The 23293-nt window shown below is 42.8% G+C and overlaps 1 protein-coding gene across 1 annotated transcript; it reads left to right on the top strand.

The window, feature by feature from the left end:
* Positions 1 to 1783: 1783 nt before the first annotated feature.
* ASPA (aspartoacylase) lies at positions 1784 to 17208 on the top strand. Its single transcript, XM_041000655.1, has 6 exons — positions 1784 to 2219; positions 7849 to 8044; positions 9468 to 9561; positions 12931 to 13038; positions 13472 to 13581; positions 16331 to 17208. The coding sequence occupies exons 1-6, from the start codon at positions 1984 to 1986 to the stop codon at positions 16526 to 16528; spliced, it is 942 nt and encodes a 313-aa protein (XP_040856589.1). The 5' UTR covers positions 1784 to 1983; the 3' UTR covers positions 16529 to 17208.
* Positions 17209 to 23293: the final 6085 nt, after the last annotated feature.

Raw genomic sequence — 23293 nt, 5'->3', positions numbered from 1 at the left:
CAGAAAAGAAACAAGGCGTAGTCGAGGGTTAAGGATTCACCCTCATCATTGCTCTACAAACCAAAGGAACTAACTGGTACAACTCTATTGACTTTCACGTGTGTTTGCATCATCGCTGCACTGTTTGAAATGTTTTTGCGGAAATGGATATGGGGGGAAAATAGAGGCTGTGAGGGCTTTAACTAGAACAAAAAACATAACATGTATATTTATATATTCTTTTTGCTTTCTCTCTCTCTCTCCCTCTTTCCTCCCCCGCACTCTCTCTCTGCATTCTAATCTCCTTAAATACACTTAAATTTAATAAATGGAAGCATTCATATTTGATGTGTTCGTGACGTGTTTTGTGTGTGTGCTTCTTTGTTTCAAGCCCAGAACAATCGCTGTTTATGTGAATTCTGAAAGAGCAAACTCAGGACTACAGAGAAGACCAAAAATAACAGAGAGGCCCCCTATTGTCTTACAGAAAATACTGGGCTTAGAATCAAAAATATGGATTTTAGGCCTAGTTTTCTCCTAGGTAGCTGTGGAAATTTAGTCAGGTTATTTTGCCTCTCTTTCCTTCAGTGAAGACGTCAATCCTTCACCCAATACTATCTTTGATGTATGAATAAACTGCGCTGTGTGTATGGAAGAGCACTATAAATCAAGCTACAGTGTAATACGTTACTCTTGTGTACCCATATTAAATAGCCAGGCATTATTTAGAACATAGTGTTTCTAGTATTGGAACGTGTTTGACTTTCTGGGTGATTGAGCATGAAATCAAATCAGATTTGCCTCCATTGTTTATATTCTGAGTAATTGTGCCTAATAGGATCCCATTTGAGGGACCTGCCACCATGGCTCAACAGACTAATCCTCCCATTTCAACAGCCATGATCCCACATGGGGACCAGTTCCTGTCCCAGTTGCTCCACTTCCCATCCAGATCCCTGCTTGTGGCCTGGAAAAGTAGGAGAGGATAACCTAAAGCCTTGGGGCGTTCTCCTGTGTGTGGGAATCCTGGAAGAAGCTCCTGACTTCAGATTGGCTCAGTTCCAGCCTTTGTGGCCAATTGGGGAGCAAATTAGCACATGGAAGATCTTTCTGTTTCTCCTCTCTGTAAATCTGCCTTTCCAATAAAATAAATATATCTTTTAAAATCCCACTTTGAATAACACCTTTCAGTGAGTTTGGCCACATTCGTATAAACTCCTAGTCAGTATATAGAATGTGTCCCAAGATACATACAGGCATTAGAAAGAGTTGAAAAATATTAAATTTCTTTTCATTTGGTATTTGGGGAAAGAGGAGAGTGAGGAACATCCCTAAGGGAGTTGACAAATAATTTATTTTAATAAAAGAAAACTGTCCTGGTAAAGGAATTATCGGATGCTTCCTAGTAGTGCTGTGAGCCCCAGTGTTGACTAATGTGGTTCTTTCTCTGAGGAGCTGCCTTTGGTTGTTGATACCTATGAGAGTCAAATGTCCTCTGATTTAAAAAAAAAAAAATGCCTGAATGGACTGCAGAAAAGAAATGCTGATGAAAACATAAATGTTGAATGAGCCACTTTTTCATTTTTTATGCTTTTGGGGGATTAGAAATGTCCAAACTATTTGTGTTATACCAAGTAATCCTGAAAGTCCATATTAAGTGACATTCTAACTGAAGGGAAAACAGAGCTTTAGCAGGGGTGTGGGATACTAATGGATTATTGTACTTAGATCTTCTGACCATCTGAGGGAGTTAGAAGTTAAACAACTGTCTCTCTAGTTGATCTTTGCATATCTTAACCCAAATATGGTAAAGGGCAGGGCTAGAGAGGGAAGTGTCTGGAAACAGAGCTTCCTACGCAGTTGGCAAATTAAAACTTAACTTCACCCAAGGGAACTTTGCACTTTGGTTAAGGTCCCATATAAGTTTACTTGGCGAGACAATTGAGTTTCCTTTGATATCCCTGTCTTCTGAATTGCAGAACTCAGTAAAAACTACTTGGTGAAATGACTTCTTGTCAGGTCACTGGAGAGCCTTTAAGAAAGGTTGCTATCTTTGGAGGAACTCATGGCAATGAGCTGACGGGAGTGTTCCTGGTGAAGCACTGGCTGGAGAATGCTGCTGAGATCCAGAGAACAGGACTGGAGGTACAGCCCTTCATCGCCAACCCAAGAGCAGTGGAGAAATGCACCAGATACATCGACTGTGACCTGAATCGAATTTTTGACTTTGAAAATCTTAGGTAAAAGAATGTATGTGTGCACATGTGTTGTGTATAAAAAGTGAAAGTTGTATGAAAGAGAGCTCGTGTGTGTGTGTCTGTGATAAATGCTTCTGTTTATACAGATAAGTAGCTACAGGAAATCAGACCACTTTTGCTACTAAATACCCTGTGATGTAAATTATACAACTAATTCAGCTGGGCATTCATTGCTCACTTTTTAAGTCCCAGCCTATTCTCAACTGAATTTTGTTTTTTAATGTATTCTGTATATACTAAAAAGAGAGGTAGTTATTTTTAGATCAGATCTTTAAAGAAATAGACTCAATAATCCTCTGCTTCACCTTGGTGTTTGATCACCATGCTTGTGCACAAATCTGTTAGTAAATAGAATGATTCCTAGGAAGCTATGTTTTCATGGAGCAGTGTTAATGGTAGTGCATACAGTTATAATTTAAATAAGGTGATGTTGCAGTCAATGAAAGAGTGAATAAATAGCCATTGCCAGAAAACTTCTGATGACTCCAAATCTGGTGAGTAGACGTACTTATCTTCCAAGGCAGATTGCCATAGATGAGAATAGAGGTGAAGGCATTTCACCAGAATTTTCTGATTTTAATCACAGCTGGTTTATGTTGAGCATGAGGTGATGATAGTCCAGATGGGCCCTTTTTAATGACTTTTGCCTTTGTTTCTGTCATAATAACTACCCCCTTTGTATGCCTCTAAATCTTTACCTTTTATTACTTCTTTAATTTTCGTAAAAGTATCGTTGAACATATGTTCTTCCCAGGGCAGTGCCATATACTGGGAGAGTACAAAGTAAAGTTGAAGTTGATAGACTACTAGCCAAAACGTGAGACATGCTCAGGAACAGCTAACTACCCTGTATTGTGTACTTGCATTGTGTAGGCTGAGTTCAGACCACAGGAGGCATAACACTTTTAGTACAGCTGTGCCTCCATTTATGGAGCAGATGCTTTTCAGGACACAGTAGTCACATTTTGTGTGTCAAATCATTTCTTGGCTAACATAAATTTAAGCTTCATAAATGCTTTCCCTTTATGATTGAGATGATGCTCACATGATAACATTTATCTGTTAACCTAAGATAGTTATTAACTAACTCATAATGCAAGTATGAATTTGTTGAAGAGTAATTCTTCCATCAGCACATTAACTTCCCAGATCGGTTAGGTTTTCTTATTTTGCACACCCGATAGTGTGCCCTTCAGTGAGAGCAGTCTTCTAAGTGAAATTTGCTGTCAGGTGTACTCTAGCCATTAAGCCATGTAACCTTGCTGACCACTGTTCTCTGTCTCTTTTCTGGCCACTTCCTCGCTTGTACCTTGAATGTGGTCAGAGCTGCTGTCTGCCCTGACCAGGAACCTTCCACTGTTCCGAGCTGGAGATTTATCTCAGGGCCATCTGCTTGGTCCTTGGGGCCTGGCTTAGACCCACCCATTATTTTCATTCCTGGGCCTGTTTTATCTTGAGTTTCTTCACTGACCTGGCTGTTCTATAGCCTCTTGTGTTTTTCAGGCTCCTCTGGGAAGGGACCCCCAAGGGCCTGGGCCCACCAGCCTCTGTCTCACTGGATATCTATGTTCCAATCAGTCTGGCCTCCAGGGTGGAGGGGGCCTTTGGAGCTTCTGTTTCCCCTAGCTTCTGTCTTTTACTGGGCTCTCCTGAGCTCAGCTATCTTCCAGTGGCAGGTTTCTCACCCCACAGACTCCTATGAAGCCCTGTGAAATTTTCTAACAGCGTGGGCTTAATGGGAGAATTACTCATTCTTGTGTCCCTCCCATGGTCAGAGATGCAAGACCGAAGGAGAGGTTCCTCCCCCAGGAGACCAGTCAGATGTCCATCCAGCTGTGCCCCTCTCCAGAGTTTCAGTGCTTGTTACTGTGCAGGGTCACAAAAGTGATTTCAGTCACCTGACTGCCATGGGAGGGTCACCACAGAACCACGGCTGCAGGCCCACTCATAACCCACAGCTTGCGTGGTGGATTAGCAGACTCAAACTGCTAATGAAGCCAGAGCAGCTGCACATCCACACAGCTTCCACACGGAGTTTAAGACATTCGCTCTCTCCAAGGGTCAGTCTAACTTTGCAATCCCAACATGGGATTTCACCGTGGGGAATGCTTAGTTCCCCCTTCTGCTCAGTGAGATTAGCCTTTTGTAGACTCCCTTCTTCTGAGGCAGTACAGGGGCCACCTGTACCTTCAGGTTGTGACTGGAGGACCCTCTTCTGCCCACTGCATCAGTTCTGGCTCAGATTCTGGTCCTGAGGAATTCCAACCTTGTCTGATGTTTCTAGGTCTGATCATCCCGAGTCTCCTTGAGTCCAGCTACATGCCAATGATGGTGGCTGAGGTAGTTGGCAATCCCCATGTTCTGGGGGGCTGCCCCTGATGTCTTCTTGGCAGTGGCACATAGTCATACGCCCAATAGTAGTCACCATTGCTCTGGCCAGCCAAAGAACCAAATGTTGCAGATAGGAGGCTAAAGAAACCGAGTGGCCCTCGAGACGCTTGAGAGAAATGACACTTGGATTTACACATGCAGACTTGATTGGACTCTCATCCTAAGATCTCATGCAACTAGGTCTGTAGCAGTAGTATCCTAAAGATCTTGCCCCTGCCATCCCTTGGGTTTCTTCCGATGGGGCCTGGACTCTGGACTTGAGAACTCAACACATTCATTATCTCTGAATGGTAGTGGCAACGTTGATGGAAGCAAATAGGTAAGGGGCAACATTATAGGATTAGTTCATGAATTTACTTTAAAATACCGTGCGTGTGTGTGTGTGTGTGTGTGTGTGTGTGTGTGTGTGTGTGTATTCATTAGGAATTTTTGTTTGGTTGCATAGAGTAGAAATTGGATCAGGGTGTCTTAACCAAATAAAATTTCTTGTTCACAAATAGTAAGACCAGAAGTAAGTCCAGGCCTGGTACAGTGGTGCCATGGTACCATCCGCACCACCAGCTCCTTCTGTCTTCCTGTTGCACTGTGCTCAATGCAGCTTTTGTCCTCGTGCATTTTTCCCATTTATTTGAATGACAGAGAGACAGGTGGAGAGATCTTCAATCTGTTGGTCACTTCCCAAATGCTTGCAACAATCCAGAAACAATGGGAGTGCAGGGACCCAGGAAATCAAGTTTGTCTTCTCCCTCCCTGTGGGAATAGAGCCAGGATTTGAACCCAAGTACACTAGTGTGAGCTGTGAAAGCCCCAAGCTGTCTTAACCACAGCACCAGATGACCACTGCAGACCTCACAGGTTTCTGCTTCATACTAGCAAGATGGCTGTTATTGCATTCCAGGCAGGAATTATGCAGATGCAAACTACAGATCCCTTGACAACACCAGCAAAAATGACCAAAGAATAGAAAGTGGGAACTTTAGGAAGATGCAGTTAAGTGGCTTAATGGAGAAAAATAAATTCAAATCATTACCATGTATAACAAGAGAAAAAAGTATATACCAGCCATTTCAGAAGTGAGGAGAGGGTGGGAAAAAACTCACTTTAGAATTCCTTTAGGGGCCCGGTGCAATAGCGTAGTGGTTAAGGTCCTTGCCTTGAATGCACCAGGATCTCATATGGTCACCAGTTCTAGTCCCAGCAGCTCCACTTCCCATCCAGCTCCCTGCTTGTGGCCTGGGAAAGCAATCAAGGACGGTCCAGAGCCTTGGGATCCTGCTCCCGTGTGGGAGACCCGGGAGAAGTTCCTGGCTCCTGGCTTTGGATCAGTACAGCACCAGCCGTTGCAGCCACTTGGGGAGTGGATCATCGGATGGAAGATCTTCCTCTCCTCCTCCTGTATATCTGCCTTTCCAATAAAAATAAATAAATCTTAAAATTAAAAAAAAAAAGAATTCCTTTAGAACTCTGAACCCTTTGCCCAGGAAAAATATATATTTTTTATATATTTATATATATACATATATATATAAACCTGCAAACCTTTCTATGCGGTGAGGGCTGACAGATTCTTTTTTTTTTAATTATTTTATTTTGATAATCTTTACATAGTTGATTAGGACACAAAGGGCCAAGGGCTACAGGCTACAGGAAATTAGGTAAGACCATTGTTTCCACATTTTTTTTCTATATCCGGGGTCAAGGGAGAGATAAAGGGAGAAGCCCCACCCAGTCTCCCACCCATCCCAGGGCCCCGATGTGGGGCATGCTCCAAGGGTCCTGCTCAAGTGGTTTTGATAGTTCAGCAGTTCTGAATTGCTGCCAATCGCACCATTCCAAGTGAGATGACATCTCTCTTGAATCCACAGGCTGACATAGTCCACTGTAGAGTCTCCATTTGTCCAGATTTTCACTGCCAACACATGGCTGGGGTAGATGATCAATTTGTTCTGTTCTCCGTCCTCTGTCATGGTACTGGGTGTCCTCTGCATGTTCCTGTGGTCTGCCATATCCTCCATGTGCACCTGGATATGTTGTCACTGCTCCATCTGAGCCTCTGAGGTGGCTCAGCTTTGACACATGCACTCCATGGGCAGACCATGGAACCTGCACTTCTCTTCATGGTTGAGGCTCTGAGATCGGCAGTTCAGTTGGAGGGATCCCCAAGGAAACTTCTGGGATCTGCGGTGATCCCAAACCTAATTCTTGTGTGTGCATTCCAGTAAAGGGTCTGGCACAGCCCATCGCCCCAATAAGCTTTTGCACATGCTGGTGATTGCAGTTGTCGGATCAATTCTGTTTCCAGCCCTGTCTTCCACATCAACCAATGGGTGTGGCAGTCCAGCCTAATTCAGGGCTTGAAGATTCTTGTCTATGCACTTGGCTGTTGGACAAAGAGTGATTCCTGGACCTCAATTATGCATACCTGATTAGATGCCGTGAGCACCTGTGCTTAATTATTTATATGTGCTAAAATTACGTAAATTTTTTTTGAAGATTTATTTTTATTATTTTTTCATTGGAAAGGCGGATATACAGAGAGGAGAGACAGAGAGGAAGATATTCCGTCCGATGATTCACTCCCCAAGTGAGCGCGACGGCCAATACTATGCCGATCCAAAGCCAGGAGCCTCTTCCGGGTCTCCCACGTGGGTGCAGGGTGTCAAAGCCTTGGGCCGTCCTCAACTGCCTTCCCGGGCCACAGGCAGGGAGCTGGAAGGAAAGCGGGGCCACCGGGATAGAACCGGCGCCCATATGGGATCCTGGGCGTGCAAGGCGAGGACCTTAACCACTGCGCCACCGCGCCGGGCCCTAAGTAAATTTTTTTTTTAAAGGTTCATTGAGTAGTCTAGCCCCATAATTAATAGCCCAGTGCTTCATGGTTACTAAGAAACTGCTTTTATACTTCATGGGTAATTTTTGTTGTAAATTGAAATCAGATGGTAAATTCTGTGTAAAATGTCCTGTCTGCCATCATCCATATAAATGAATTAGTATTATTTGACAAGCTTTCCAATGCAACATCAGTTATGTGAGATCACATAAAAAGGGGAAAGCATAATCTTTCATTGACAAAGGTTTCAGATGAGCTCTGCACTGCTCTCACAGGTTTTTTTATACTAAAGATTTCACCATTGGTTCTCTGTATACTGTGTTTTATTACATATTTAGGTTATCCTAGCCAGGGCCAATCTGTTAATCTTTTTCTTTCTGCTACTAACAGCAAGAAGATGTCAGAAGATTTGCCATATGAAGTGAGAAGGGCTCAAGAAATAAATCAACTATTTGGCCCAAAAGGCAGTGAAGATTCCTATGACGTTATTTTTGACCTTCATAATACTACTTCTAACATGGGGTGCACTCTGATTCTTGAAGATTCCACAAATGACTTTTTAATTCAAATGTTTCATTATATTAAGGTAATATAAATTTTATTAACTTCTATGTTAGCATAGAACCTGTACTTTAACTGTGAAAGTTTTGCTGTTCCAACTGTGAAAGGTCCAGGTGGTAGGTTCTGAGAGCAATGGAATCTGTTCCGCGGCTAGGCTTGGGGGTTGGGAGTGAAAAATATGGGACAATGGTGCTAGATAGCACATACTTATACAGCAATAAGATATTTATAAATTCTTGTATCTGTGAAAAGATAAATTGTATCCAGACACACAAAACTGAGTAAATATCATGTCAGGAAGTTTAATGATATAGCTGAAGTATCTCAATTAGAGAATTTTTTTAAAGAATTATTTATTTTTATTGGAAAGACCAATATATAGAGAAGAGGAGAGACAGAGAGGAAGATCTTCCATCCAGTGATTCACTCCCCAAGTGACTGCAATGGCCGGAGCTGAGCCAATCCAAAGCCAGGAGTCAGAATCTCCTCCAGGTCTCCCACACGGGTGCAGGGTCCCAAGACCTTGGGCCGTCCTCAACTGCCTTCCCAGGCCACAAGTAGGAAGCTGGATAGGAAGTAGAGCCACCGGAATTAGAATCGGCGACCATATGGGATCCTGGCGCATGCAAGACAAGGACCTTAAGCACTACGCTATTGTGCCAGGCCCTTAATTAGAGAATTTTAGAAAGTTCAAGAAATAGTCCTTTAATGCTAATGTCCAATGAAAAAAAATATTGGTTTTCTCATCTTACAGTTGTCCTTGTGTGTTTCAGAAACCCTGATACACGTTTTTTCATTCAATATTTCATGTAACTTCAAGGTGAAAATGCAACAATCCAATGCTTACAGCTAGAGAAGAGTTAGGAGCAAATGAGAACCAAGCAAAAACAACATAATTTATATGTGTGTGTATAAATATAATATAAATTTTTATAATATAAATAATATAATGTAAAGATAAATAAATTATGTGCCTATATAAATAATATAAATATTGTGTTATATATTTATTGTATTTCTATGTAATAAATAACCTTCCTTCTGGAGAGTTACTCTGATTTAGTGCGAAGAGTTTGACCCACGTAGCCAGGATAACCTGGTCCCAGGGTTAGACACAGGATTTTACAAGAGACCAACAGTAAACAGTAAGTGTAAGCAGAGATAATAATAAAAACAACAAAACCCATTTAAAAGGAAAACATTCTTTGATCATAGTTCCAGAGAATTGTGTAATGTATCTTCTCCACAAATGTCTCCAACAAAAGCTGTTGCATGTTTGCAAAACTATAAAAATGTTGGATTTTTCAGTATGTTTCATCAAGTCCTCTCATGAACCTTACCTGATTAAATAAAAAAATATTCCGAGGGCATGAGTGACTGTGTAACAGAAAGGAGAATGAAGGGCATGGGCGTGACATACTGAGAGGAGTGTTCTCAATTGTCTGCAGGCTTCTCTGGCTCCGTTACCCTGCCACATTTATCTTACTGAGCACCCTTCTCTCAAATATGCAACCACTCGTTCCATAGCCAAGTATCCTGTGGGTAAGTCTCATTTCCCAGTGTCACAGCTAAAGAAGGTATGTCCTAGCTGACACTCTGAGAAAAAGGTTTTGAAAGAGCCTTTGTAGCTGTTTTGCATATCATTGTCAAGTAACAAGCAAGTTAACATCAGGCTGACTTTAATTAACTGTACCAAATGTCCTCAGTCCCAGTGAGCCGCCTTCTGGTTTCATTTATATAATTTCATTGGTGCTTCAAATTACTCTGGCCAGATTCTAAGACTCAATCCAGATGCCCCCTCCTAGAGAAATTTCCCCAAACCCATTCCAAAAAAAAGTGTTACTTTCTTTTTTTGTTTTTAAGATTTATTTTCTTTTTATTGGAAAGTCAGATATATAGAGAGGAGAGACAAAGAGGAATATTTTCCGTTCAATGATTCACTCCCCAGGCAGCCACAACAGCCGAAACCGTGTCAATCCAAAGCCAGGAGCCAGGAGCTTCTCCTGGGTCTCCCACATGGGTGCAGGGTCCCAGGCTTTGGGCCGTCCTTGACTGCTTTTCCAGGCCACAAGCAGGGAGCTGGATGGGAAGCGGGGTCACCAGGATTAGAACCGGCGCCCATATGGGATCCTGCCACATGCAAGTCGAGGACGTTAGTCACTAGGCACCGTGCCAGGCCCAAAATGTTACTTTCAACAGATATTGGGATGTGCCTACTGACTAGAAATTAGGTTCCAGAGATAAAAATCATAAACAAGGCACACAATTTGACCTTAAAGAGCTCTGCATATGATGAAAAGACAAGTGAATAAGCAAGCAATAACCACAGCCCGATGTGTACCACAGTAGGAATCGTTTTTAAGAAAAAAAAAAAACTGGGCTTTTTTGCTAAATGGTATGTACTTATTTGAAAAGCATAATTACAAAGAGAAAGACAGAGAGATCTTCCATCCACTCTCAAATGGCTGCAACAAGCCAAAGCCGAAGCAGTCTGTTGCCAGGAACCAGAGCTTCATTCAGGTTTCCCACGTGGCTGCAGGGTCCCAAGGACTTGAGCCAACCTCTGCTCTTTCCCAGGCCATAAGCGGGGAGCTGGATAGGAAATGGGAACAGCTGAAACTGGAGCCAGTAATGATGGCTACATATAGAGTATTATCCATCTAACCATGCTAATACATACTTTCAGGAGATTGTCCAGAGGGGTCAAGTTTGACTGGATCGGGAAAACAATGGGTCTCTTTATCCCATTGACCTACTCCAGGCTATTTTCTGGTCTTCCCCTTAGAAGAACTGGAAAGGGCCTGATGTATTGCCCTCATTGCAGGCATCAGCCTGCAGGTTAACGTGCCACTGCTGGGTAAATGCTGGTGGGAGACAGGAAAAGTCCTGAGAGACAGACAACTAGATGTTAACAATAGTAATAGCAGAGAGTCAGCATCTCTACACCACGCTCCAAGCCCCGGTTCTCACGAAGTGATGTGGAGAGTCAGACGACACCTACACCAGTGATTTGTCTCCCAGAAGAGAAACACTGAGCTGAGGACTGGAGTTCTTTTTACTATGAGCTGTAAGCACACCTGCCCTATGCAAACCAGAAAACATCATCCATATCTCCCAAGGCTGTTCTCCGCCCCCAGCCCCCGCACAAACATCCTGGGGCCTGGACAGATAATCTGGAGTAAAGGTGGTCAGTGTCTGGCCCACAAGACCTTCAAGAAATGCAAAACAAAATCCCATAGAAATCTATTTCTCAGCCTCTCTCTTGGCACCTGCTTTCTGTTTCTTGTCCATTCTTGTTTTCCCAGCTATAAGGCTGTGGAATCACTTTCTGACATGTGGCCCACACTCTTGTACACTCTCAGACACATGCTTTTTTTTGTTATTTTCTATTTTCTTTTCTGAGTAGTCTATTCACGTAATTATCTTCAGACTACAATTAAAATCACTATTATAATTATATTTTTCTCAAATTTCAAATGTTTCAACTCAGAGTAATCTAATTTAAAAGTAAGTTAACAATAAAAGCAAACTAAATTCAAAACTTAACCTGCTTGCTCAAGTATTGGTACTTCTATTGCATAATTAAGGGATCAACCAATGCCAACTAAATATGCAAATACAGGTAACTAGTAGAGACATATCAAAAATTTAACAATAAGGGATAGAGATCCTGCTTGAGGCACCAAACAAATGCATAAGAGTTCCAAACTTAGAAAAATTAAGGTTGGCCCTGGCTCTTAGCCAGGAAAAATATCTGCTGATATGTGTGCCCTTGCAAACAGAACCAAATATTCAAAACATTTCAATATGAGTAAGTATTAAGTTCATTCTAAATCATACAGAAGAAGTACATGTTCTTCTGCCGACTTTGCTCTTTTATTTGGAAGACTTTCATATTATCCACTCATAGAAAACAAAACCACATTTAGTGTCAGAGGCCCTTTCTGGGTCCACATTTTATACTATCCTAGACTACTGCCCCAAATTTGCCTTCATTTCTGATAGCTGTCTGCAAGCTACTAGCGTACTGTTGCCAAGTCAGCTGATACACGATAGTATCATCTTGGTAAAGTTTGCTACAGCTGAATCCTTTCTGGTATCTCTCTTTCTCCGTCTCTGTCACACACGCACGCAACAGAACACAGAAGAAGGACCACAATCTTCTTTGCTTTCCCACATTGACCATGATCTTATTTGAGACACAAAAGCAGCTGTTTTTTTGATTTTTTGTTTAGTTAGTTCTCAACTTTGCAAAGGACTTGAACAGGAGGACAGGGACCGTATAAACGGTTTGGGGAAAGAGTAGTGTATACAAGTGAGGACTGATGGCTGGCAGTCATGGAGAGCAGACTGATGATGCAATCACTGCCTTTTGGGCATCAGAAACTTTTCCTATGACAAATTCAAACCATTTTGTGATTGAGTTGTTACGTTGAGGGCAAAAGTGTTGTTCCATAGTCACATTAGATTGTCCTATTGACTTAAATCTGTATTCATCCAGATTAAATTTCTGCAACTACATAGATGGCCTTCCTCCTGTCAAAAGCTAAATGTTAAACCTGTGACAACATTTCTGTTAATGTCACTTAAATTGGTCTACTTCTAATATCCTATTGTTTTTAAATGCAAAGGAAAGTTAAAGAAAAAAAAACTCAAGATCTTACTACTTTAACATCACTCTGATTCCCCCCAATATTGTCTCCTCGTCTTTATTCACTGTGTACGTATCACTCGAACATACAGCTGTTCTGCTTTATTTTTGTCTGACATTAGATTTCATGTATTTTCCACCATGCTACATAGTCTACCTTTATAATAAATTTGATGATGGGATTCTAGCTCTCACTACATTTGAAGTGCTCCATTTTATAGTATGTTCTAATTCTTATATAAATGTGACTCTGTACCTAGGGATAGAAGTTGGTCCTCAGCCTCAAGGGGTTCTGAGAGCTGATATTTTGGATCAAATGAGAAAAATTATTAAGCATGCCCTAGATTTCATACATCTTTTCAATCAAGGTAAGTAGTAGATAAGAGCTGTTTCCTATGTGTATGTTTACATGTGTGTGTGCTCATGCTTTAAAAAGCTCACTAAATTGAATGATAAATTTGCTTTTGTGTAGGTTGGAAATTATACACAAGTTTTTTAGAAATGTGTTTTCCATGGATACTTTGGAGATTCTTTCATATATAGATATATAGTTATAAAACGTAGCCCTTGAGTGTTGAAATAGCTATTGGAACCTAGATTCATTTGCTGTGTTCATAACCTAGCTCATGTGTTTATTAAAATGTTTTACTTACTTCAGCTATTCCTCAATGACCAGATTGATAGAATCAAGAAAACGAGCACCAAATAAAGGCCTCTCATCAAATCCTTATTTTCCCATTAACTTTTTTCCTTTATGGAATGTTCTGTAGTTGTGATTTATCTGTACTGATTTTCCCACAGGAAAAGAATATCCTCCCTGTGCTGTTGAGGTCTACAAAGTCATGGAGAAAGTTGATTACCCCAGGAATAGAAGTGGAGAGATTGCTGCTGTCATACATCCTAACCTACAGGTAACATTTGCTGCTTTAAACCACTGGGAAAAAAAATGCAAATAGCACTTTAGCGCTGATAGCCCATTTGATGTTCTCCAAAGCTCTGTAGCACACAGAAGATGCTCAGACCCTCACTCAACACTGAGTAGACTTTTGCTGGCTCAGGGACCACATCAGCAAGCAGGACCTCACTCCCCTGGAGTTTATAGTTGAGATACAATAAAGTCTACGTGATGGTCTAGAGAGAGAGATGGGTGTTGTGATGGAACAGTGAGGTGGGAGAGGAGAAAGCAGACGAGACCTGCCAGAGAAAGTGTTTCCTACCCAAGTGCCATCTCCAAATGACAAAAGGTCAGAAGTTCACTCCTTCCCATAGCCACGTAACTATCAATGACAGCCCCAATAGCAGGGCTTTTTGCAGTTGACCACATAGCTGCTGCTTCCCTGTGTCCACCACTGAGTAAGTGAGAGCTAAGCCATCAGAACCTCTTTCTCTGGGATGCTCTCTGCCACCACACCTTGACTCTCCTTGCATGATTGGTGCTATCAGAGCATCGTGAAGTTGGAGGACTATAAGAGACTTAAATTGGGAAAGGCAAGAAGGAGTGAAGAATCTCAAAAGCTCCATCTCTATACACTCAGAGGCCCAGAGGTGGTACAGACCTGCTGGGTGAGGCTTTGGTCCCTGGCTAAGCACTTGCTGAAGAGCTTTCTTAACACACACAGTGCCAAGACTGTGACATAAGCCAGTCTTACTGATTTGGATAATCAGTTTTGAAAAATCACTGTCCCAGTTCAATTGCCTGTGTAATAACTCTAGACCAGATAACCAGACTTGCAGGTTATAGACCTATTTGAATTGCTTGTACAAATGACTGGGACAAATCTGCTCTGAGGTAAGGCCGGCCTTCTGCTGCTGAAGAAGTTCCCACAATAATCCTGGGCCACATCTGCCTGAAAAGCACTGGTTCCCGAGCTGTGATACCACTCTGGTCTTAAACAAAAACAAAACAAAATGAAACCCCAATGAACTCTAAAGGGTAGCATGAGTGGTCAGAGGGATAGGGATGGAATCATGTACATGTCAAAACTCCTAAAACTATCAGCAAACAATAAATACTGCATATTTTAAGTCTAAAATCTTATTACACTTTTTTAAGATCTTACCTATTTATTTGAGTGACAAAGTTAGAGAGAGAGGTCTATTCTTTGCTTCACTCCCAGATGTCACAACTGGACCTGTCAAGCCAGGAGTTTCTTCTAGGTCTCCCACGGGGGTGCAGGGACCCAAGGACTTGAGCTATCTTTAACTGCTTTCCCAGGCCATTAGCAGGGAGCTGGATCAGACACGGAGCAGCTAGGATTTGAACTGGCATCACTATGGGATGGCAGTACTGCAGGTTGTGGCTGTATAACATGATGCCAGCCCCTTAAGTTTTTTTTAATAAAATAGAACCATGGAGTTACACAGGTGGATGTAATGTGCAGCCAGGTCTGAGACAATCACTGTGATGCTGTTTCTGCAGCCCCAGTGTTGTGCCTAACGCTCCCATTTGTTACCATAGACATTGAGATTGGGGAGAGCCACAGGAGGAATGACGCTGCTGGGAGATGCTAACATGCGCAATTTGGGGCTCACCCTTTACTCACAGAACCAGAATCTGTATTTCAGCAAAGTCTCCTGGCTGATTTGCCAGCACGTTGGAGTTGGAGAAGAACTGCCCTTGGATTGCTGTGGTGTAACAGGGGTGGAACTCTGCCAGTCAGTCAGTCATTATGACAAGGGGACACATTTTGGGATACATCCACCTGTCCTAGACTTTTCTCCAGCCCCACCCCCCCATGCCTCTTCTGGCCAGTCTCCATCAGAACAAAACCTCTTGGAGAAACACGCGGCTGATGTCTATATCTCCAGCAGAATATCTTGTACCTGCAAGGCTCCCAATGGATAGTCCCCAAATTTGATTGAACAAAACTTAACTTGAGCTGGCAAGAAGCAGAATATGGGTTTAGGCACATACATATTTCATCTAGCTCTTCAGCAACATTCAAGATAAGCCAAGAATGGAGCAAACTTTCCAGGTGTGAATGATAAGGATTAAATGGAGAACTTTTAAAACTGCTGCCCAGATTCACTGCACAGTTTCAGATTAGCCAGATCACCCACCTGTCCCTTGGTGCCTCTCTCAAGTGTCTGTTTTAAAATAACACAAGACTATGATTTGCTCCTAAGACAGCACTGTGTGTGTGTGTGTGTGTGTGTGTGTGTGTGTATGTTTTAATTTTGAATTTTATGGTACAATTCCACAGGCTCTGGGGTTTCCCTACCCCCTCCCCAAATTGCCCCCCCAAACTGATTTTTCCAAGATTATTACAATAGTATAGTTCTTCATAAGCAGTCATAAGTCCATCACTCTGTTATTTAAGTGTTTCCTGACATTGCTGGTACAGACAATGCCAGACAGTCCAGCATCCTATTGTCAAATATATCCAACAGTTTCTCTGGGAGTCCATCTTTGATTTGGAAGTAGAGATGCATACTGTATTGTATCTTCACACCTGGATATGATAGTCTCTATTACGCCATCATTATACATTTCCTTAAATGAGAAACCATGAAACAAAGTCAACAATAGGAATGAAATTACAACAAAAAATTTACAGCACCATGGAGTTAACATGCTACTGAATAAACAATGCTGAGACAGCATTTTTAAAGTGGGAGAAGATAGAAGAATGACTTACCTATTTCTGTTGTTTCCTAAAGGATCAAGATTGGAAACCATTACACCCTGAAGACCCGGTATTTCTGACCCTCGATGGAAAGATTGTTGCCCTGGGTGGAGACTGCACTGTGTATCCAGTGTTTGTTAATGAAGCTGCCTATTACGAGAAGAAGGAAGCCTTTGCCAAGACAACCACACTGACGCTGAACGCAAAAGGCATTCGCTGCTCTTCACCCTAGGCAGCCTTCCTAGCTCACTTATTGTGCAACATCTTGAAAACACCTGCTAGTTCGTAAGCTTTGGGAGAGTAAAATTGTGCCTTAGCTTCATCACAGCACTTCCCTCAGTGCCTGGCCCAGCAGGCATCCAGGCAAAATTTTCAAAGAGAACAGTGCATTAAGGAAAATATTTAAAGGTATTGTATTTTATGTAGATATCTTATTCAAAAAATACATTTTCCATTTATGTATCACTTTTTTTTACCTTATGATTGAATAATTTAACTTTCTTAATAAATAGCTTTTAACTTGTAAATGTAAACTTGAAGAAGATGCTACTTACATAGAATGAAATGTTGCCTGTTGGGGTGTGCATGATGCTTACCACCCACAACCCAGCATCTGATATGAGTGCCAGCAGCTGCACTTCCCATCCAGTTCCCTGCTAATGGCCTGGGAAAGCAGTGAAGGATGGAGCATGGGCTCCTTGAGATCCAGTTGGAATTCCAGACTACTGGTTTTGCTTCAGCCTATCCCTGACCATTTGGGTAATGAACCAGCAGATGGAAGAATCTCTCTTTCTCTCTCTTTTTCCCTCTCTCTCAGTAACTCTGCTTTTAAATAAATAAATATTTAAGTGTTGCATGTCATCGAGTAACATATGAAAACTGCCAGAAATTCATGATGCAGGTTGTATTTCTCAGTTTTCATGTTTGAATTGAAGGTAGCACACTATGCATCCCGTCTGTAAGCCTCAGCAGTGACTGTGATATACATGGGAGGGCTTCAGATGCACTTGTGCAGAGGGAATACAGAGGAGGACTCAGGGATGATGGTGAAGGTGACATCCTGCTTGCATGGAGGGGCTCTGATGGCCCCTCGTGCACAGACAGGGAGCCCAGTGCTCCGGCCCCTCCCGCCCTCCCAGCTGCAGGGAGCACAGGCCTCTATCTTCCCCAGGATATACCCTCCCTCCCCTCAGGCTGTAACTGCCAAGAAAAGAGGGATTTTAATCCCATGATGTGGACCCAGGCCCATGTTTTTGGCTTCAGATATACTTATCAAAAACGCTGAGGTTACCTGGAAGAAATACACAGACACACACCCAGATGGCCTTATTCTTCCAGAAGAAACCCCACCAAAGCCCATTTCATGCCATACTTAATGTTCTGTAGAATACAACGAAACATTTCACAGTTATGAACATCTGTTCTTATACTTTACCAAAATTTTCATTGAAACAAAAAACTCCTTTCTGAATTCTGTAGCAAAAATTTAATCATCTTTTGTACCTCACAAGTTTTACCAGCTTTCTGCCTCCCACTGTAGACATTCCTTTTTGTCTTACTTCACAGTCCAATTTTTCTAGGTCAGTTTCTTCCAGATGTAAATTTTGGCTTCTCCCGCTAAATTTCAATTATTTATAAAGCTGACGATGTGCAACTTAGGCCACTATTTCAATTTCTGGATCATTTACTGTTATGAGGTCTAATTTTCTCTGACTCAATTAAAAAAAATTTATTTTTTATTTAAGAGGCATATTTACAAGGGAAAAGGAGAGACAGAAAGAGAATTCTTCCATCCACGTTCACTCCCCAAAGGGCCACGATGGCCTAAGCTGAGTTTGTCTGAAATCAGGAGCCAGGAGCTGCTTTGGGTCTCCCACATGAATTCAGATTCCCAAGAACTTGAGCCATCCACTGCTGCCTTCCCAAGCCATAGGTAGGGAACTAGATCAGATGCAATCGGAACTCGAACCAGCACCCAGATGCTGGTGCTGCCGTGCTGGACCCATTAAAGCCAATCTTCCATCTGCTGATTCACTCCCCCAGGTGGCTGCAACAGCCAGTGCAGGGCCAGGTCAATGCCAAGAGCTTCAGCCATGTTTCCCATTTGGGTAGCAGAGGCCCAAGCGTTTGTACCATCTTCCACTGCTTTCCCAAGCCATCAGCAGGGAGCTGGATTGGAAGTGAATCAACTTGTACATATGGGGTACTGGAGTTGTAGGCGGCAGCTTTCCCCAGCAGCCACGCCAAAATGCCAGCCCCTCCCTGCCTCAATGTCTACAATCTCCTAATCGGATGTGACTGTCTAAGAACTATAAGGCATTCATCAGTGGTATTATCTGCTTTGTTTTATGTTTCTTTGCTTATTTCTAAAAATCTAATGACTCATTTTTCTAGAATTGAAGATGATCCTCAGAGCTCCCCTCTGGTATTGGAATGATTAAGTGGATTAATTCTTGTAAGCACTTGGCTTAGTGCTTAGCGCAGAGTAAGTCCTAACAGAGGATCCAAGTTCATATTCCTAGCACAGAAGCCTTTCATGATCTGCCTCTGTCTTCCCCACAGCCTCTCTGAACTCATCTTCCCTCTGGTTCTGTCTGTTCCGGAGCCCTCCGTGTTATTGTATCCCTGTGTGCCTTCACGCAGATGGCTGCCTCCACCTAGAATTTCCCCCTACATTCCCCAGTCTACCAGCTCCATCTGAGCTTGTCCTAGAAAATTCCTGGGTTTACTTCCACCTGCAACTCAGCTCTCATTCTTTATGAATGTATGATGCTGTCTTGATCTCGTATCTAGCTTTAGCTATCCCTTGGCCCCCTCCACCTTCTTTCCATCCCACCTTGAGGCCGTTAACGAAGTCTTTTCCAGTGTCTACAATTTCATACAGTCCAATAAAGGTCAGGAGCATAAGAATATGCACACAAGCATCCCTTCTCTCTGAAACATCTCCATAACCTACCACATCAATGCCTTTCCCCCCATCTTCTTTCCTGCTCACTTCCTGAATATGCCCCATCATTCCAAGTAAAACTCACCTTATTCTACATCCTTCAGACTGTTACTGTCAAAATTAAATAGGGGCCAAGTGCGGTGGCACAACAGGCTTATCCTCTGCCTATAAGCGCTGACATCCCACCTGAGCACCAGTTCTAGTCCTGGCTGTTCCACTTCCAATCCAGTTCCCTATTAATTGAAGATGTGTGTCTCTCCTTCTCCCTGTAAATCTTCCTTTCAAATGAAATAAATATTTCTTTAAAAGATTAAATAGGATAGTTTTAAAAAAAATAGCATGATACATAGTAAGCACTCAGTAAATCTTAACTTCCTTCTCCTCGCCTTTCACCACCTTCCTAGACATTCAATGTCTGCCACACTGACTACATACCCCCAGTGGAGTAGGTGAGATACATTCTTGAAGAACGGGACTGAATTGCTTCCTTTTGCTGTCACTGTCAGAGTGGGAACCTGGTATGATGGGAAATTAGGGTGTCCTTCAATGGTGGACTAAGTAAACTTGAGGGAACCTGAATCCCCAGGTTAGGACAATGCTTTGTGACACAGATATGTCATTTCGTCTGTCTCCAAGTCCCCTTCCTCCTTACCTAGTAAACTGGGATAATATTCTCATCAAAACTACAGAACTAATTTTTTTTAAGATCACAAACATGTATGAGGGCACTTTACAGTGTGACATATATAATCACATTCTGAAAAAAAAATTATATTGGACCTAGCACGATGACTCAGTGGCCAAATTCTCACCTTGTAAACGCTAATATCAGCGCCAATTCATGTCCTGGCTACTATACTTCCCATCCAGCTCCCTGCTTATAACATGGAAAAGCAGCGTAGGATGGTTCAAAACCCTGAGACCCTGTACCCATATGCAAGGCCTGCAAGAGGCTCCTGGCACCTGGCTTTGGATCAGCTCAGCTCCAGCCATTTGGGGAGTGAACCAGCAAATAGAAGATCTGTCTCTCCTCTCCATAATCTGATCTACCTTTCTAATAAAAATAAATAAATCTTTTTTAATTATAGAATCCTCTTTACAAGGCAATTTTTTCAACATACTAAAATCCATGAAAATGTTCACACCCTTCAGCCTCAAGTTCCATTGCCAGAAGAAATACACCCTATGACGGGAGCTTCCATGCTCTCTTATCAGTCCACCTAGAATGTTCCCTGGCATGCCAGGTGCCTGAATTACAAACCGAAGTCTATTTAAGCTGGAAATGTAGACTACATACAATTTACATCTCTTTGCCACTTAATAAGACACATCCTGCTGCAGAAGATTATTCAAGGAATCATTGGAACTTAGCAAATAATTCACCAAATATAGTATTCTGTTGAATTGATCTCAAGTTCTACAACCCCGCCAGACAAAGCAGTGCCCTGTCACTAACTTTGAGGTTGCACCCTTTGAAAGTAACCCAAAAGAATGAAGTAATGCCCATCTTGAGAACTGGGCTGACAGGCATGATGACAGTATTGGCATTAGCTCTTTCATATCCATTCTGGTACACAAGGGGAATTTCACCTTTCTGGTCTCTGGATGGAGCCATGGGCTTAGATCCATGCAACATAAATGGTGAGCCAGCAGGGCATGGTGGACAGAGCACTGTCTGGGGGTCATCCATCCTGAGTGGGTATCCTTTTCTGGCTGAGAAGCCTCGGGCACACTGATCCCACTCTCTGAACCTCCTTCATAAACTACTTCCAATGTTGCTGATGGGTTCATGTGGAGTCTTGGACATAACTGCAGTTTGAGACACAAACACTGTTTGAAGGTGACATGGCTTAGTACTTGCTGGCTCCGTCTCTGAACCAGGACCATGGAGCAGGCTTCCCATGCGAAAGCTGGCCTTCCCATTACTCCTGCTCTGCAATACCCTACGATTGCTAATGGGGCTTCCCCTTGGCACATCCCAGGCAAGGATAAAACATGACCATAACAAGGCAAAATAAATATTTATTACAAATCAAAAAATAGCATTTCTTCCATGGGAGTAAAATGCGATTGCTCTTATGATTTCCTTCTTGATCATAGAGTTTCCCACACATGTGGCACTAAGAACAAACATGCAGTTCACTACTGACAAAGAGCAGGTACATTCAGTGAGAAGGGGGTGACAATTCTGTGTTTGGAAGCAAGATCACAGTTTACAAAACAACGTGTAAATCGATGCAGAAGTCAAGTATGGCTTACTGGCTCAGGTGACGGCCTCGCCCACCTGGGCCCTGCCCAGAGCAACAGGGCGCAGCGCATCAGGCCTTGCAGAAGGAAAGGAACATCAATATCACTGGGCTGTCTCGGGCAGGAGCCTCCCAAGAGCTTAGTGACTTCACAGTACAACCTTGCACATCTTCCATATCCCAGGGAGGAAGAGAAGCATCCTTTTTGTTACAGACACCTCACATCATGTCCAAAATAATGAATTCTTTCTGAGCAAAGTTCCATGGAAAGAACATTCGCAGCCAACACCATCATCTGAGCATGAGAGATCCCATCCCTGGAAAACACCTTCTCTTTAAATTACTGAAATGTAAATCACAGAATTTCAACATGTCCTGATAGGCCCATGAGTTCCAATGGGTTCCAATGGGTGTGTGTGTGCGTGTGTGTGTGTGTGTATGTGCATACACTTGACTTTTAGACCAGTCACAAGGATGATGGAGACAATGTTGACTGCCAGATGAACTATTTGAAACCAAAGCCCTAGGCCCTGACATTTGCCAACCACAAAACAAGACTCAAGTATACTGAACATGTATGTGTGCTTTATAAAAGAATTAAAAAAAAAAAAAAAAACTGGGCTCTCTCTAGACCAGAAATAACTTCCCACACAACTTTGAACAATCCCATGTTCTGTTCAATTTGGTCTCCAGGGGTAAAATGGGAGGTTTCTTTTCGCTTGGGTACTAACTCACTGTTTCCCTTTGCCTTGGAAAATCTACCTAGGCTCAGAGCTTCTAGACTGTAGGCCTTTTGGAAGAACACCCAGTACAGACAATTGTCTTACCAACACCTTCCACACAGATCCACAGGAGAACATGCAGGGGAAGGTGGAGACCCAGTTACTGATTTCCATTTGCTCAACCTCCCACTTCTGTCCAAGTGGGAAATAGGGAGCCACGTGCATGTATCTTAGCAGCACCTGCAAAGCAGCGCAGGAATCCCCAGCTCCATGGTGTAGGGCTCATGGCACACAGGTCCAAATGGCTGCCCTTCCCACGCAGACCATAAAGCAAGGAGGTGACTACGAACCGAAGACATGGCCACAGAATCTTCACACTGGACAGAATCCTAATGTTCCCCCAATTATCATTTCACTAGTGTCCCTAATAACTGTTCAAACTGCTTCAGCTTGAAAAGCTCCAATGCCTGGAGTAGTCGCTGGACTGAATGAAACATTCTTTTTCTGGTTCTTTTGCCAGTTCTGCCCATCTGCCCAAGGGAGCTGCTTCTGCTCCCTTGACAACCCCTCACATCTTCTCTCCTTCACAAATTCCCACCTAAGCGCCCCACTCCCACCCCTCACCCTATGACCTAGCACACCTGTGGACTCCCTGGCTTGGCTGGAAGTGTGGGGACTGCCAGGAGTCATAGAGATCTCAGTGCTGTGTCTTCTACCTTTCCCCCCCTCTCCCCAGCCCAGCCCCATCAGGGGCAGAGAGGCTGAGTTTCTGCCCATCTAGCTAAACTGCCAGCCCAAAGCAGCCAGGAAAGAAACACTGGCCCAGAAGGAACATGGTGGTTGGCCAGGACTCAGTTTGCTTCAAGTCAGGTTAACCATCAAATTGTCAAGTTGTCTGAAAGCCAAATAGAGTTTTGTGTCATTTAAAATTCAGGGACAGGTGCCTGGCCTAGCAGTTAAGAAACCCTCATCCTTCACTGAGTCTCTGAGTTTAGCTGATTCCTCGCTCCACTCCTGGTTCCAGCTACCTGATCCTGCAGACCCCAAGAAGCAGTGGTATTGGCACAAGTAATTAAATTTCA

The sequence above is a fragment of the Ochotona curzoniae genome, unplaced genomic scaffold (genome assembly GCF_017591425.1).
Source record: "Ochotona curzoniae isolate NIBS_2020 unplaced genomic scaffold, NIBS_Ocur_1.0 scaffold_2453, whole genome shotgun sequence".
Taxonomy (NCBI): domain Eukaryota; kingdom Metazoa; phylum Chordata; class Mammalia; order Lagomorpha; family Ochotonidae; genus Ochotona; species Ochotona curzoniae.
Note: the sequence above shows the minus strand (reverse complement) of the source record. Positions and strands in the feature narration are given on the sequence as shown.